Below are 18,406 nucleotides of genomic sequence, written 5' to 3'. Positions count from 1 at the left end.
ACTTCAGAGATTCCTCAGACAAGAAACTGGGATATCCAAAGCACTTTTGGCCAAATGCTGTTCAACCCACAATTCTGAGTTCTGTGTGATACATACATGATTTATGCAGTGAAATTCTGGACCAAATCTGCCCTATCATATTGTCTCCAGACAATGATTTTATTTTCAGACTTGATCTTTTCACTTTAGGGCAACCCTGAGATGAACACAAACTCTTCATATCAAACATAGGGAAACTTAAGAAATATTCTTTTACCAGAACTAAGGGTATATCTTCTTTTTCATATAGAATAATCTCTATATTTCGTGAAGACTTCGGGTAGATTTGTAAATAATCAAATACCATTGTCCAATGAGTGACTTTAGTCTTAGGAAATGACAGATTATGAACAAAATTAAAAGATGTATAGTTAGATTGTTGCTTTATGAAAAAGCTCTATGTATAATTATCTTTTAATTGGAGCCACTTAGAACTGTGAAAGCCTTTAATACACCTTACAGATGGACTGTAGGAGTTGATGCTGAAAATAATATATAAATATATGATGTTTGAAATGTGTCATTTGCACAGAGCAACTATGATAAACCTTTTTTTAAGATTCACACAATAGCGGCAACTGTGGCTGGCAGTGGGAGGCTTGAAAAGAGAAGAATAAGAACACCTACTCTTTAAACCGTGACCCTCTCCACATCTTTCTGTATAAAGAACAAGGAGGCTTAGTCTAGAACTCTGAAGAGTAACTATTTTTAGACTCATTTTTCCCCCTTCACTGTTGATCTTCTCAATAGTAGTAAATATGAATGACACAGAAACTTTTAAGGCTTGTTCTTTGGAGCAATAATGCTCACAGTGTTGCAATGTGAGCGAGCGTAATTGCTGATAATTATAATTTTAAAAGGAAATATGAAAATTAAAAAAAAACCTTTCTGAATTATTTCCATGATTAAATTACAGTAATCAAAACACGCTACCCAAAGGAAATGGAGTCTTTAAGATATCCTTAGGTTTTTATTCAACCTCTACTTGAGTAAATCTACCTACAAAATCTTCTATAGGCATTGGTAAATGGCTTTAGAAATGCTTACACATTATATTCCAAAATAACAACTACTACTCAAATAATTTTCAATACCTCAAGAGTCCAGTGAGTTGCTTCATGTCTTTTGTTTCTTCATATGAAAAATATTGAATTTCTCCTTAACACAAACGTGGTTGATAATGATTTTTAAATATTCTGAACATATTAAACATATGAACACACTTAAATATTGTCAAAATAAGCATTTTGACAATTTCTAATGAAAGCACCATATAAAACCTGAGTGAAGCATATAGTATTAGCTAAGCACATGGACTACAGATCAGACTGCCTGGGCTCAAATCTCCATAGTCACTACTTAGGAGCTATGCAATTCTGGAGAATGCAGTTAACCTTACTAAGTCTCCACTCCTTCATCTGTAAATGTGAATCATTATGGCACCTCCAAGGATTGTTTTAAAGCTCAAGTGAGGTACCCCTTTAAAACATGTATTCTCATGTTTGCTATATAGTCAGAATGATATATTATTGTTGTTATTATTTTCTAAAGGTACCAAGTATATAACTGTAGATTTCTAAAATTTCTGAATTCATTTGCCTACTTATATTAATTGGATATAGTTTACAAGACAATTCTGTCAGGAAATGTAAAAGTTCTCCAATTATTACGTATTTCTTTGTTTTGAATAATTATGGACTACTGCTTTTACCTTGCCAACATTTGTGGATTATAGTTGCTGAAAGTAAAATAAAATCCTCCTGTAGTTTTAGTTCAATTCAGCAAGCCCTTTGAACAGGTACTTTTGTGTGCCACATAGTATTTTAGAGATTATAGGGGAAACAAAGATGAAGAAGAAACTACAGGCTCTTTAGGAGTTTATGTTCTAGTGGAATGGATAAGATAACAGGACAAACACTGTAGTGATATAAGATACGCAAGATTACTTCTGTGAGCCTGAAAATAGAGATCATATCATGATTGCAGTTATCCGAAAAGAATTCACGAAGGAGAAAAGAGAGAGAACAATTTAAGGAGCGGATTTTCGGAGAGCATTTAAAGTAATAGAATAGCATGAGTCAGGGAGCAAAGACAGAATCCAGGATTATTGCAGGGAGAAATGGTGAGAAGTTTAAACAGATTGTTACTAGGGTACCTGTAGTAGTCATAATAAAGCAGTGGGGTGAACCAAGCTGACCATTATAGATCATAATGACTTCTGCATAAACTGTAGGAAGTATATATTTTCAAATATTGATTTATAGCTTCTCTCAAAAGAAAGACCTAGGAACCCTGTGGTATTGGAAATTAACGCAGGAGGATATCAAAGCCAGAACTATAGGAAAAAGCTATTGGAATGTTAGATCATACATAAGCCCTGGGTGCTAGGAGCTGAGGTCCTAAAGCCTTCATGAGGATGCTAACAACACTTCTCACACAAGCAGTGATGCCCTTCCAAGCCTCTATCAATGACCCAGCACTGTATTGCTGCTCCAGCCTCATGAAGTAGAAAAATCTTATGCATTCTCAGGCCTGCAATATGTCTAAGAAATTTGTAATTCATACGGAGTTTCTTGGAGAAGAAGAAATAAATTGCCTTTCAGAAATGGAAACTCCTAGTCTGAACCAAGAACAGATGGAATTAACATGAAAATTTGCATAAATTGATTCAGGACCAATGAACTGCCTGAAGGTTCCACTCCCAGAGAAATGCACTCAAAAGCATCTCTAACAACTGTTTCACAAATCAGGCACTTGGGGCTCCCAAAAGATAAATATATCCCACTGAATATAAGTTTACAATAATTATAAATATCACGAAGCAAAACATCATGAGGAAGAATCAGCAAATGCAGGAATCAAGAGACTTAGCAAAACAAGAAATTTAAAAGAATAGAAAATATTTTAAAAACTATAATATATTGTTTAAAATCATTAAGATGTGAAAGAACAGAAATCACAGTTAAATAATTAAAGAATATGAAAAACTTTAAACAGAACTTCTATAAGTAAAATATTGCCATTGAAATTAATGAATAGAGTAAATAACCAATTAGATTCAGTTGAAGAAAGAATTAACCTTCTGGAAGTTAAGTACTGAAGACCTATACTAGGATCTATCTCGTGTCTATAGGAAAAGGATGGAGCAGAGAAACACTGCATAAGCTAGTATTAGAGAAACTGGATCTTGAATTTAGGAGAAGAAACAGTCATTGAATGTCCACCTTTAACCTCTATTTTCATATTAACCCATCATAATAACAATGTGATTATTTTCTCCTTTTTACATATAAATCATCCTAGGAGAGATTTAAATAATTTTTCCAGTGGTTCTTTGTAATACGTAGTAGAACCACAATTTAAATCTAGGTTTTATGATTACAACTGCTGCACAAACATGACATACTAGCAAGATTTCCAGAAAGCATACTTTGTAGGTAATTGGAAATTTTAATTTACAACTTAACAAGTTGTTGGGCTCAAACCAAATTTTGTACCTCTGATATTGATTTTGAAGAGAACTGGGGAGAAGACAGTAGTTGAAAGGAAGTAGCAATAAGAGAAGTTGGTATTTAAATAAGACATATGATATCAGGCCATTTTTTTTTTGAGAGAGAAATATTGAAGAAGGGATTGGATGGGATTCAAAATCTTAGGAATAACCCTATAATTAAACCATAGAGACAACAACAAAGGAGGAGAAGTAGAATGCAAATAAAGGAGGGTTTGCAAGAGAGAGGAGGTAAGATGAGCAAATCCATTGATTGTCAACTTCATAATCCAGAAAGAAAAAATGGAAAACAATCTGGTGGATAAACTTGGACATGTCATTCTAGGAAATAGGTGGTGAAAGGGTAGACATAAGGAAAAAAAAAAAAAAAGAGCTCTTCACAGTATGTATGTGTTGTGGATAGAAGATCAAGAACTAGGAAATTGTCTTTCAACTAAATACATTCTGGACAGAAACGTATCTTATTCAAACATTCTTTATACCCTGTATAAAGGCAATGAATAGTCTCACCACTGTGTGAAAATATTACAAGGTATTTGTCCCGAGTGCTTTTCACCGACAATGCCAGGAAGGATGCTAATCAGTGTCAATTGTTAGAGCTGGTGTTGTCATCTGGGCACCTGTTTGCTAAGAGCTGGACTGACAACAACTCATTCTACTTAAGCCTTCTAAGCAGCTGTCAGATGGCAATGACGTTAATTTACTACTGACTTGGGCCAGATTTGATGCTGACCCAGACGTGACAAATTGGCTTTCATATTCGTTGAACCATCCAGTGCCTTCTGTAACTATTTTTAATGCAAAAAGAAAGCATGTCTAAATGTTTTATTCCTCAAGATTCAATTCTATGTTGTGATGTTTTTGTTTGAGGAGAAGCATACATTAGATCTGTACAGGTTAAATCCCTCACAGGCACAGGTATGGGTTGCTAAAATAATAGAGAAAGGGCCGATTTGAGGCAGTCAGACATTAATTATTTACCGTGGCAACCATTGCTGCATTCTATTCCTAATGGAGAACAATTTAATCTTCTGCAGCTTTGATTATCACAGCTGTGATTTGCATTGCCAGTGCAAAACTGAGGACTGAATTTTATGACTTTTTTTAGGTTAGACTCTATTAGCTTCATTTCTCTTCAAAACCTTCCTCATACTTCATGTATATCCTGAGACATGCCTGTACCTAATGTCATTGAGGAAGAGCAAAAGGACAAGTGCAGCTAGAGCACCAGACCTTTTTCAGCTCAGAAGCAGCACTACGTCTTTAAGTTACGTAGTGTGTTTGTCTCATGCTATTTGTTACCAGTGTTTCCTATGGACTATGTCCATGAGTGAGTTAGGTCTTTCAAGTGTGCCTAACTGAATCCTATGACCTAACAATGTAAGCGTAGATGGAAGTTGATTCATTAACCCATTCATTCCTTTAACTCATTCATTCAGTATATTGAATAAACTTCTAGATAATGGAAATAAAATAATAAACAAAACCTCCTCCTTCAGAAAGCTTACATTAATATCTTAATGGCACAGGCAGAAAAATGAATAAACCAAGACATAGATGGCACAATGGCAGGTAAGGTTGAGCACGATGAAGTCTGATGAGATGATTGAGAATGACAAGGATTCCATTTTAGTTAGGAAGTCAGGTAAGACCTTGCTGAGAAGGTGACAAAAAGCATATGAATGCTTGTGGAAAGACTATTCAAGGTCCCCACCACCCACACCGGCCCTGCCCCCACTCCCGCAAAAAAAAAAAAAAAAGAAAAAAAAAGCAAGACAAGGGCCCTGAGATATGCATGTACCTAATGTTATTGAGGAAGAGCAAAAAGACAAGTGCGACTAAAGCACAGCAAATGGCGGGGAAGGGGGAAGAAATCCACAGGAACTAGAGCATGTAGGGCACACAGACCGTAGGAGAGCAATATGCTTTCCTGTATGCTCTAGCTTCTGCTAATTATCTTAGGCTTGTGTGGGTTTAATTGTGTTAAGAAAATGACTTTTAAAACATTTTTAATATATAGATCCATTTTTCAAATCTTAGAGGAGTCATGGTAAACTGAGTCTCCAATGAACTCACTTACATGAATAATAAGCTGCAAAGTTGAAACACAAACTTAGGCACCCCTGGCTCTAAAGCCCATTCCACTGTATTGTACCACAAAGGTGTACTTAGGGCATAACAACTGAATTCACTGCAACAAAATTTTGCTATGCTGTTTGCTAAGACTGTGAATAAGGCAGGGAGCCTACCCTCAAGTGTCAGAAAGACTATTGGGACAGAAAAATATTTAAGCAAATAATTACCATTCTCTGTGATAAAAGTCATGTCTGTATAAGAGATAACAAGAGAAGGCTTTGATTAACTCTGTTTAGTTATTTAGAAGAACAAGAACTAAATATGAGTGGTTTTTAAACAAGAGACCATGGAAGAAAAGAGGGTAGGATATCTATTGCAAAAATGTGAAGTCATGAAACACATGACCTGAACAGAAAATTACAAATAATTACCAGTAGTTTAGAAGCAGGACTGGAGTTCAGCCTGGTGGTACAGCCTGGTACAAAGTAGAAACCAGCTGGCTTCTACTTTGAGGGTTCATGTCCTTCTTATTGCCCAGTGCTGTGTCTCTTTCATGAATAAATACGTGAATACCACTCCATTACCAAGCAATTAGCATTGACACTATAGAGATGGGCAAGAGCTGGATTACTGATGCTGTGTCAATCATTTGGGTTTTAGTCCACGGTTGATGGCAGCTACCAAAGAGAGATGAAAGGAAATGAAAGAAGAAAATAGGGAAAAGTAAAGTACCTAAATATGTTATGACTTTTAGCATAACACAATGGAAATAAAGTATGTCTCTGAAAATTTTATTTTACCAAAATTGTTTTAGACATCTTTACAGAAAAAGAAAAGGAAAATATCTGAGATTTCAACACTTTTTGAAATATAATACTTAGAAAATGTATACTTTTTTGATTAGTTCAGATTGATTGCCCTACTTTAAAAGATTTGTTGGCACAGTTCTTGATGGGAAATTGATAGTTACAATTAATGTACTTTAATGTTTCTCTGACCTGTTCGTTATTATTTCATGATTTTTTTTAGTTAATTTTATAACAAATTTAGCAAAGAAAAGGTACAGATTAAACTTTCAGTAAACAAGTAAAAGTATAATGGATTCTTGCTCTTTCTTTACCCTCTCTTACCTTACTATTCTTTCGCATTTTAAGATCTTTTTCCTCCCTTGAATTGTACAACAAACAAATGTAAGAATTGGCAGCACATTTCTCTGGCCATCAAACTAGTTTAAGCTGTGCATTTTAATAGTTCATTCTGTTGCTGAAGACCCAGCAGAGAGTTTTTAATTGTTTTTGCTGTTTTTTTTTTTATTTTAATAAAGCTAAAGCAATCTGGTTTTCAATCATGTCATAGTAAATCTCCAAAGTTTAAAGATATTTTAAGTAAAATTGTACTGCTAATAACTTTCTTTGCTGCTCTATAAAGATGTGTTCATTTTAAGAGGCAAGGCAAAAGTTAATAAGCTCAGCTTGTAAGTAAAAATGGCTATTTTTGAAGTGTTTATAATCTCCCATCTCTGATCACACCTTACTAAACAGTCCCCCATGTTTACCACATGCTAAAGTATTTTTGATTTTTACTCCTATTAAGAACCTAAATTAATACACATTTTCCCAAATGTGTTGAATTGTGTGTTCTAACTAGAAATGGCAAGTTTGTCAAGCCTGACGAAAAGTATACATTCATTAATTCTTGCATGCTGAATGTTTATCCATCTGAGTATGGGATACACACAATTTACAGTTTTCAAATCCTCCCAAGCATTGCAAGGCTATTTTAAGTTGACTGAGCAATTTTAAATAAAGTTGTCTGATGAAGTTATTCAGATAAATGGTAATGAAGATTCTGATATTTGCTCTGTTCTTTTGACCATCACAGATTAAAGAGCACCTTGCTAAGGGACAGCGAATGCTGGCAGGTGATGGAATGTCCCAAGTGACCAAGACATTATTGGATTTAACTCAGAGAAAAAATTTCTATGCAGGCGATCTTCTGATGTCTGTGGAGATCCTGAGAAATGTGACAGACACATTTAAAAGGGCAAGTTACATCCCTGCATCTGATGGTGTCCAGGTAAGGGAGACAAGTTCATGAAGGAAAAGGCTAGTGGAGATGCAATCAGTGTTTGGTCCCATGAAGCCAATGCAGCCATCTTGGAGGCAGGCTGGAGGGAGAGAATGCTCATCCAGGTGGTGCTTAGTGTGAGCTCTGGAAATGACCTCAATTCCCTTAGTCATTCTCCACCTCAGTGTCCTCGCCCATAAAATGCATATATTATACCTCAAGGAGATACTGAATGAGAACATGCGTGAAGTGCTTTGAGCCCCCAGATAAAAGGCACTGTAGAAAATTCAAGGAGGTATCATGGATCTTTTATTCCCACATTTAATATACCATCTTGCCATAGGAGACTATTAAAAGTGCATTAAGCATAATGAAAATACATTAACTATAACATGCAAAAAAAAATAGTTGAAAGATTGTTTAGGGTTTTGCTATTAGTGGGGGGAAACATATTTAATTTTATCAAACTATTCCCTAAAAATATAAGGCAAATAGAAAATTGTTCTAGCTAAGAAAATGAGAAATTCAGTAACTTCTCAAGCATATTTTTCTTGTCTTGGAAGACTTTTAGAACAATGTCATTTATTTCCACAATGAAGTTTAAGTACTTGCCCAAAGTGAGTATTGCCTTTGCCATTAAAACAAAGCTTATTGAATGGCAAGCAAAGCATCTTTAATGCAAATACAGTTTGCATTTCAGATTAACTCTTTTTATGCTGTAGATTAAAAGGTCCTCCTACAAAGAATGTTGAGTTGATTTCTGCATTTTCAGCATAATGTTCTTACTGTAGCTCTGCATAAAGTTCATTAAAATAAAGGTTTGGCAAAACTCCCAGATTAGGTATTGTGTTCCTTCAGCCTACTCTAAATTTGTAAGTTTATTTGTATTTCACTTGGAAAATACGGGATTTTTTTGTTTTGTTTTGTTTTAATTAGCTATTGAGGGAAAGAGGAAAAGAAGGCTTTTGGAATTGTGGAATCATTCATAAATATTACTGACACCCTAATTTGTATAGGGGTACATATATTGCTAAAATCATATGCATATACTGCTGAAAGAAACTACTATGAGAATTATTGGTGCTGAATTCTATATTATATCCCCATTGTCCGTATTTAAAATTGTAATTGTAAAAGTACATTTCCTGGAGTGGATGGAAGATTACTATCATTTGAGCATTTCAAAGATGCTTTTTCTCTTACAAAGATGGAACAGGCTTTTTCCTAAGTTTAAAATGTTAATAAAATAACCAAGTACTTTTCCCTGTAGTTCTGAAATGCTTCTATTAATATGTACATTAAAAATAGCATTTAAAGTCTCTGACACAAAATACAGGTTGTGATTTCAAAAAAATTGTCATAAACTCTGTTCACAGTTGAAACATTAGGCAAAGTACTCCATGAAAGAATCTCTAACTTTCAGAAGTGTAGGACTTCAAAATTTTTATGTGTGGAAGTTCAAGAAATTAAGATGACCAGATTATATTTAGAAATATTTTGACTGAGCTACTTATTTGTGTACATAAATTCAATGAACAATTCTATTAACCTGTTGCTTAGTCATGGACATTAGCTGGTTTGATTAAATAGAGCAATTTGGCTAATTATCTTGTTTCATTTTAGTGTAGTCAGAAATAGGTTTCTCTCTTTCCATCCCACTTCATCAAAGGAAGTATACACAAAGTCCTAAGCACATTGGTGTCCTCGTCATTGCCTCACAAATGTCAGCTGCATTTTTCTATGTCGTTAACTTTACTGGTGTCTTTTGGGGGATCTGAAATGCCCTCCTCATCTTCAATTCCTTCCTCTTCCATATCTGCCTGTCATAATTCTAGCTCAACTCTGATAAGTCTTTCTGATTCCTCCCAACACATGAGGTCCTTTGGTTAAAATGACTCCTGTTTTTAATTATCATTCTTATTTCTAAAAGGTAACTTACTTTTTGGCCTATGGGGGAAACTTGTTCATAAAAAAATTAATTCAGCAGGGTTTCTAAATACCACTAAGAAACTTTGTTCTTGTATTTGTTTTTATATTATCTATCTCTGTTCGATAATAGTAATTCAGGATGTGAGAGATCTATGTAAGTATTTTAACTAACAAATCCATAGAATTATATGTTTACTCTTAAAATTTCAAACTATGTAAGTTATTATTGTTATCATCCCCTAAATGAATTCACAACAAATCTATTTTTTAACATTAGTACAGTTATCTTCTTTCATTACTTTAACATGAAACTTGACAACTTCACAAATCAGAACAGTGTATTCACCTTAAGAAATTAATAAAATTGTGAAGTTAATCTTTTTCCAGATTGTTCACCTTACTGAGGGACAGCATTACAATCACATGGGCCACTGCAGTTTAAGTTCTTGGAGTTAATGTCCTCTTTTACTAAGAGCAATAATTTGCTGTCATTGACAATGGAGAAAAGAAGCAGCAACATCTATAACCCCTACATTTTTCTTAAACCAAAAAAGTGTTTAGCTTTTCCTTATTCCGTCGTGATTATCCAGTGAAGATAATTAGAACTTATCAAAGTAAAAAAGTATCACTGCTATTTATTTCACAGAAAAATGCATGGCTGAATCCCAAAACTATCACATTACTAAATTAACACCAAATTCCTTTAAAATGGGCACGATTACTTCCATAAGGAACATAGGTTAACTACCAGCAAAGCTGTTTCCCTTCATTCATTACTCTGTCTGCATGTAGCCATTTAACTCTTTGGCAGCTGTTGCATATTATGATTAAGTCCATATCAAAGCATATATATGATACCCATTATTTATTGTTGATGCCAAAACTGAAATAGATCAGGAAAAGGGAAGAAACAAAGAAAGTAATTTATGATGTTATCACTATTTTCAACTAGTCACTCACCAGATCTCTAAGAGGAGAAGTGAATGCAGCATATGCAGCTGTTCCCTAAAAAGGTGGCTGCAGAGGCTTTGCCTGGTCAGCCACTGAGTCATAAGGTGAAGCTCCCTCTAAGATCTTATTCTTTCCTGAAAGTACCCATCTTTGGATACGAGTATAAAACTATATTTTATCCTGGTTTGGACAATATTAACTATAATATACACCGTGATTTTATGCCCTGTAAGTAAGAAAAGCTGCTGTGTGTATACCTGTGACAATACTAATCTGCCTTTCATTTTAAGTCCCATCCTGATTTATGAGATGTTAAAATTATAAAAACCTCATACAATGAAAATGTGCTTATATGTTTTGGAATGATAAACCACAGTAATAATTTTATTTTAGAAAACTACTAGAACATATTTCAAAAACTTTTCCCTTCAAGCATATTGTTTTCCAAACCTTTGGACTGCCATAACTCCAAGACAATTCATTAAAGCTATGTGTTATAGCTCTCCCTTTTCTAATCTGACATATGTTTCTTTAAGATCTGGCTTAAAGGTCGTTTTTGTTGTTATTGTTCTCAAAAGTCTTCTCACCCAATCCCAGGCAGGTTAGATTTTTTCTACTTCTGTGGACTTTTGAAATCTTGTAAACATCCGTACTATAGCACTTTCATACACAACATCATAATTATTGTTGCTAGGTCTGCCTTCAGCAATATCTTTTAAGGTTGTTGAGAGATTATTTTGTCCCTAGGGCTTACTCTGGTACTTGAAGCATGTAGACACTCAAATATTTGTTGATACAATAAATGAATAACTAAATCCATTTATTATCATATAAACAAATAATGTTTGAGGAACTTACATTATTTCACAAAATATTAGAAAAATACTCTGAATATCTAATTCAGAGAAAAAAAAAAGAAAAAGAAAACTTGTTCATTTACTTTTTTTTGACCACTGAAATAATTCATTCTCAGTCTTATTCTATCAATAGAGGATTGAGTTTGCACTGCTTGCTCCAGAAACTTTAAGACTTGATAAAATTTAATCAGACATATTTAAAATCAAATTTCATCCTGTCCAACTATCTTGGTATCTTCAGGCACGTTACTTAATCTTTGTCTACCTTATTTCTTAGTTTCTGTAAAAAAAAGAAATAAAGAAGAGATAATAGTCAATTCATTATTTGTGATAGGTGTTGTCTATAACATTACAGCAAACTCTGAATTAACAAATACTGAACCATTGCTCCAAAGGGAAATACAGGATTAAGTTCCTTTGAGAATCTGGTCACAACATTTTCATCAACCAATCAAAATGACTTTGTTTTATGTGTGTTTCACTTAAAATGCACCTTGTTTAATGTATGTTGTTGATGCACTAACATTGGACTCATAGCTGACAGCACTTTATCTCATGCCTAAAGAAGGTTTATCTAACATACTTATTTTCTATGTAAAGTATAGCATACTTTTGTTGTGCTTAAGATCACTAGATACTACTTCAACACCATTCTGGGCTCGTTTTAAGCAGTGAAATCAACAACATAAAAAAGCCCCAAAAGTATGAAACATGTAGCAGTAAAAAGATCTGAAATGGATACTTGGTTATAAGATAAGGGTTAAAACAAAAAGAGCATCATCATGTTAGACCTCAGCTAGATACATGCACATTGGCCAACTCAAAATTTTTACCTTTGTACATATCCACCGTTGGCTATGATGGTGCTACGCATTTTAGTTTCAATGTTACAAATAAATTGTAACACATAGGTGAATTCAGAAATATAAATATTTAATCAGAAGGTTAACTGCTATCTATTTTCCAGGTATAAGTTGAGGCTCAGAAATATATGAGTCCATACATAATATTTATTAATTACTTGACACATAGTAAGTACTCCATAATCCCATTATTGCTAGCATTTTCATTACCAGCATAGAAGAAAAACGTGGGTCTTGCCCTCAAGCTGCTTACAATAACTTGAGTTATATAGAAGTTATACAGAAGAAAAAAAATAACTTGAGTGAGGCTACACTGATATAAGTATAGCATGTTCCACTTCTATGAATTTTCGAAAGAGGTCTGAACAACAGCAGTAAGTAAAGAAGTCATGAGAGAGTTAGGACTTAAGATCGAATTTGGAGAAGCAAGATAGGTACAGAAACACTCAATAATTAAACTATGCAGTCAAAAGCATAGAAGTAGTATAAGAATGACCCATCCATTAGAAAAACCTTCCTGTCTTTATGATCTGCATTTTCCACCATGCATCCTACTTTGGAAAATATTTTGGAAAACAGGATGCATGGTGGAAAATGCAGATCATAAAGGCAGGAAAGTTGAGGCCACATAAAAGAGTTTGGTTCACTATAAACAGATTTACTAAATATAAAGACAGTTTTTGGAAAGATGGTCTGAAAAGGTAAATAACATGGATTGGTGAATAGAGAAAGAGTAGGGAAGGAGGGGGAATAAGCCCATGGAGTTGCTGTGGCGGTGACCTAGATATGAGAAAAGAAGAGAACATGTCTTAGTGACAGTGGCTCAGAAAAGAGGAAAGAAACATCTTCATGGAAGAAAAGAAAGACTCTTGAAACAGTTTAGATTTGGGAGATGAAGAAAGAAAATATTGGAAAAAATACACCCGTAGAAATGTCCACAGACCCTCACAGTGTACTGTGTTCCTGAAACTCATTTGAATGCAAGGACCAGTTTCTACCCAGGCATGTTCCTACTTCTGTGGACCTAACAGAAGATCAGTGTTTTCCCAATGTTTTTGTACTGTGACCTGCTGTAAAACACACAGTTACATTAACATGCAGTTGAAAAGTAGAGTTTTCCAAAATAATATTTACCTCACTATGTGTAATAATACACTCTGGTATTCTCCATTATTTTCTATTTCATTAAGAAGAATTAATCATGACCTTGAAACAGGTCATTACTCAACATTGGAATACTACTTGTTTATCTGATACGTCCCCTAGGTTTAAGAAATTTGTTTCTCAATAGCTGAGATTAAATAGGAAGCTCTAACCTTAGTTTTCTGATTTCTTTTTTAAGTTCAGACTATATTCTAAACAAATGATTCAGAGATAGGTGATCAAGGAATTAAATTGAAAGCAGAAGTAGTAATTTCAACAAAACCAAGCATATTTATTTATTTATTTATTTACTGATGGAGTTTTGCTCTGTCGCCAGGCTGGAGTACAGTGGCACGATCTCGGCTCACTGCAACCTCTGCCTCCCTGGTTCAAGCGATTCTCCTGCCTCAGGCTTTTGAATAGCTGGGACTACAGGCGCATGCCACCACGCCTGGCTAATTTTTGTATTTTTAGTAGAGACGGGGTTTCACCATGTTGGCCAGGATGGTCTCAATCTCTCGACCTCGTGATCCACCCACTTTGGCCTCCCAAAGTGCTGAGATTATAGATGTGAGCCACTGTGCCTGGCCACATCTTTTATCTTAAAACACTTGATGAGCAAGCAGATATGTTGCACCGTGAATTACTTCCATGCTGATTATCAATAGATTAAGTCACTTGGTGAAGACCTGGGAGTAAGATTTCTCCATTGGTTTTAATGCCAGACACTATTCGCTTTTTTATATTAAAGATTGGGTTGATAAATGTGGAAGCAGCTATTAATATGATAATATAATACCCTCATATAATGATAGACCTCATCTTTAGAGGTAGTATAATTTTGTTGACTAAATAAGATCTGGGAAGGCTTTTCTGGTTTCGAATTACAGTACAACTCTAGCCTTCAAGACACAACCTGATACCTTGAGATCCTCTGCTCGACAGGCATTATGTAACCAGAAAGGCTAATAATTTTCTCAAACATGAGTAAGGGAGATAGGGAATGGAAGCAGGGGAGTAGGGTGTGATGACTAAGAGTACTTGCTCTGAGCTTCCGGATGTGGCTTTAACACTTGTTAGCTCTGTGATCCGAGACAAGTTATTCAACTACTCTATCCCTCAATTTTCTATTCAACAATATGGGATAATAGTACCTACCTTATAGGATTCATGTGAAGGTTAAGCTTACTGTGTGAAATACTTACTCAGTACCTGACACCTGGTAGGTCTCAAGAAATGTGACTATTATTATCATCCAACAAGACAAAAATGGAACGAAAATTTACAGTCCTTGGAGCACAGGTAGCTACTACCAATGCAGATGTATATTTGGTATCTCTCCTGACAAGAAAGAAAGGTTGAATGTTTCTCATGGAACCACCTAAGGGAGTGTGGGCACTGCTTTTTTTTTTTTTTTCACTTATTATGGAAGAAAAGGGCAGGAAATGTATCAGGGAAAATGGAAACAAAAAAGCAGCACTCTTCTTTAAGGTCAACACTGAAGGGCCATTTTGTAGTTAGAGAGCAAGGGGATGAGAAAAATTGCTTCAATCAATAGCCAGGATGCCTGGCTCAGTAGAAAATAAGCCAGGTACAGGACAGTAGCTCCCAGTCAACAATCACTCCAAGTCATCTAAATGGCTGCTGTTTTCAATGCTTAACAGCCTGAGAAGATTTACTATCATTTCTCTGTGGTAGAGAGAGCCTAACATAGCTAGCATCACTTTCTAGATAGTATTTAAACCCCACCCTTATTGTAAACATGAAAATAAGAAATTTAATGGGAAATAACTTTCTTAAGTGGGTGAAATGAGCTACTGGGCACTAGGACTTTAACATAAAGATTTTGGAGTGGGTTGGGGGGTGCTGAGATACAGTGAGCCTATAACAAGGAATCTTGAAGGACTATGAGAATTTTCTTTTATTGAAGGGGTCTGCATCAGTCATCTTTCTTCAAGACTGGACCTGCTGTGACTACTGCCTATAGTCTTGTAAGGGTCTAAACTTGAGATGTGTGCAGGCTTCTCTCACATGGTGGCCCTTAGGTGTATCAGCCAGGTCTACCAAACTTGAGGAATCACTCCTTACCTTCTTCCTCACTTAAGAAGCATCTCCTGTCTGAATATGATGATGATTTTGTCACACTGAATTATGATGTTTTTATAACATTGGCTGTTCTCCCAGGCTATGTCTGGGAAAAAATCATATATAATGGTATTAGTATCACTATTTTTACCTTTCATTTTTAAAAGAGGACTGTAGGCAATACTGAGCTCATGCCCCAAAGCACTAAAGATTGGATGGCTTATTCTTTCCACTTAGCCTCATCCCATCTAGTATACCTCACAGCAGAATTACTCTGTTACCTCTTATTGGAATCCTTGATCCTAAAGGTAACTCAGAGATACTGAGAGCATTGTATAAAAAATTTCCCATCTGAGCTATTCTGGGACTCCACAGGTGAAACTCTCTTACATCATGGCAAGGTAATGAGATTAGTGTGAAAGACAGTGATTCCTGGAACACTGTTCTTATGCAGTTTTCAAATGAGTCAGAGCTAAAAGAAGTGTGTATGTATATGTATATATATATATATAAAGGATGTTCTTAAAGGCTTCTTTCTCCTAACCTAGTGACTATTAGGAGATATTAGTTTCAATTATCTCTTCTCACATTCCTTTTGGTCTGGCAGGTTGCAGTGGGAGAGCAGGGTCAGTCCAGCCCTGCCATCAGAAGCCCTCTGAACACCACTGTGAGGTCAGGCCATCTGGTCTGCTGCAGATCCCACTGCTGACCTTGATATCCTTGTCCTTCAGATGTCCCCCTATCTTTTGTCTCCCAGTTTTCCAGTGGCTCAGATTTTTTACTCTAGATTATATTCTTCTTATGCCTTGGTTTCTGAAACCTGCTGGATGGCATGCTGTATTATAATATTCTGCCTTTCTGAATCCTTGTTAGTTTTCAGTTACCAATGCTCAATTGATGTGCTGCTTTGATAGCCATTCCGGATAAAAGGTCTAAACCATGGTATTGGGCCTCTTGGTCTTGTTTGATTAGGAGTTATTTTGCCTATTCACCTATTACCAAAAATGTACCTAGAGCACTCTTTAGGGATTACTTAGTATTTTTTAAAAAAGAGTAAATTCAAGATGATTTCCATAATAATGTTCTTAATTTCATTTCAGTATACTTTCTTGAATAGAATAGGATGCTATGAGGTAAAGTCGCAGCCATAACACAAGGAACCTGTGATCTCTTCTTTAATCTATAATATGGATGTATTCATGGTTTTATGTATCACATATGCAAATGTTATCAGCCAAGTGCATTAGGGCAAAACAAAAAATGAGGTCTACTATTAGGTTGATGCGAAAGTAATTGCAGTTTTTAATGGAAAACAAACCCGCATTTACTTTTGCACCAACCTATATACTATATTTTGAACACTTTTTGGATTTTTACCTAGTTAAAGGAATGGTCTGTCTCCTCTGAATTAATCTCAGCAGTGGAGAGTCTTCTTTTTTTTTTTTTCCTTTTTTTTTTTCCTTAAGATGGAGTCTCACTCTGTTGCCCAGGCTGGAGTGCAGTGGCGTGATCTTGGCTCACTGCAACCTCTGCTTCAAGCAATTCTCCTGCCTCAGCCTCCTGAGTAGCTAGGATTACAGGCGTGCACCACCATGCTTGGCTAATTTTATTTTATTTTTAGTAGAGACAGGGTTTCACCATGTTGGCCAGGCTGGTCTTGAACTCTTGACCTCAGGTGATCCACCCACCTAGACCTCCCAAAGAGCTGGGATTTAAAATTCATATTATTCTGTTACCTGTCTGTCCTGCTTTCTTTCTTACTTCTTCATCTTTTTTTATTTATTTCTCTTCTTATGAATTTACCTTCTATATTTTAACTATGACTTCATGCCACTCAGCTCTAGTCATGATAATCCTTTTTTTTTTTTTTTTTTTTTTTTGTCTCAAAAGCCTCCAGTTTAATTGTTCACAAATTTTTTCCTCTTGAACTGTAGGCTTGTAGTTAAACCTGTCCACTGGGTCTCTTTTCTTAGCTATGTTTTAGATCCCTCATACTCAACTTGAACAAAACAAAGGTCACTTTCTCTTCTCAACACTGCTGCTTCTTATGTGTTAGCATGGCTAACTCATCACCCTCAGCTACCTGAGCTAAGAACCAAAGCCTTACCTTTGAATCTGTGCTTCTCCTCCCGTGCAATCTGTCATCATGTCATTTCTCTAAACCAAGCTGCTATCATCTCTGGCCTCAATAATTACGACAAACTGTATTCTAATCTTCCTGTTTTTACTCTTACTCTCCTATACTTTATTTTCCACTCAGTGGCCAAAGCTAGACCTTGATTTTTAGTACAACTCGTGTAACAGAACCCCTGTGGGACCAAAGCCTCACTTTACCTGACCCCTGTGTATGATTTTCATCCTCTATTAATATTTTCATCCTTTCACCTCACCCAGCCCCCTCTTCAACTCTAGTTATGTTATCTTTCTTTCTGTTTCTCAAACTTGTTCAGACTGTCATTTACCCAGGGAATTTGAACATCCTCTTCCCTTTTTTTCTGGAACTCTCTTCCTCAGGTCTTCATGTGGCTGTCTCTTTTTTATTATTCTGGTCTCAGTTCAAATGTGACCTTCTTAGAGATGTCTTTCCTGATGACCATCTAATCTAAAGTAATCTCTCTCTTTCTCTCTCTCCGTCTCACACACACACACACACACACACACCCTTTGCTGACCTATTCAGTCCATTCCTATAACCTATTTTGTTTTTGTGTCACTGTCTCAGCCCATTTGTGATGCTATAATGAAATACTCAGACTGGGTAATTGATAACGAATAAAAATGTATTTCCCACAGTTCTGGAGGTTGGAAAGTCCAACATCAATGTACGGGTGGCAGGTTCAGTTGTCTGGTGATAGCTGCTCTCTGCTTCCAAGCTGATGCCTTGT

At 35.6% G+C, this 18,406-nt stretch overlaps 1 protein-coding gene across 2 annotated transcripts in view; it reads left to right on the top strand.

Annotated features, from left to right (window-relative positions):
• The window catches only part of ADGRB3 (adhesion G protein-coupled receptor B3), a 748,566-nt gene that overhangs the window by 336,933 nt on the left and 393,227 nt on the right, over nucleotides 1–18,406 (top strand). For both annotated transcript variants that reach the window (XM_011963584.1, XM_011963583.1), the window contains one exon: nucleotides 7,508–7,702. In XM_011963584.1, the coding sequence (XP_011818974.1) occupies nucleotides 7,508–7,702 (195 nt within the window). The remainder of the gene's footprint in view (nucleotides 1–7,507; nucleotides 7,703–18,406) is intronic.

This window comes from Colobus angolensis, unplaced genomic scaffold, assembly GCF_000951035.1.
Source record: "Colobus angolensis palliatus isolate OR3802 unplaced genomic scaffold, Cang.pa_1.0 Scaffold613, whole genome shotgun sequence".
Taxonomy (NCBI): domain Eukaryota; kingdom Metazoa; phylum Chordata; class Mammalia; order Primates; family Cercopithecidae; genus Colobus; species Colobus angolensis.
The sequence above is the reverse complement of the archived record's forward strand: the minus strand, read 5'-3'. Positions and strand labels throughout refer to the sequence as shown.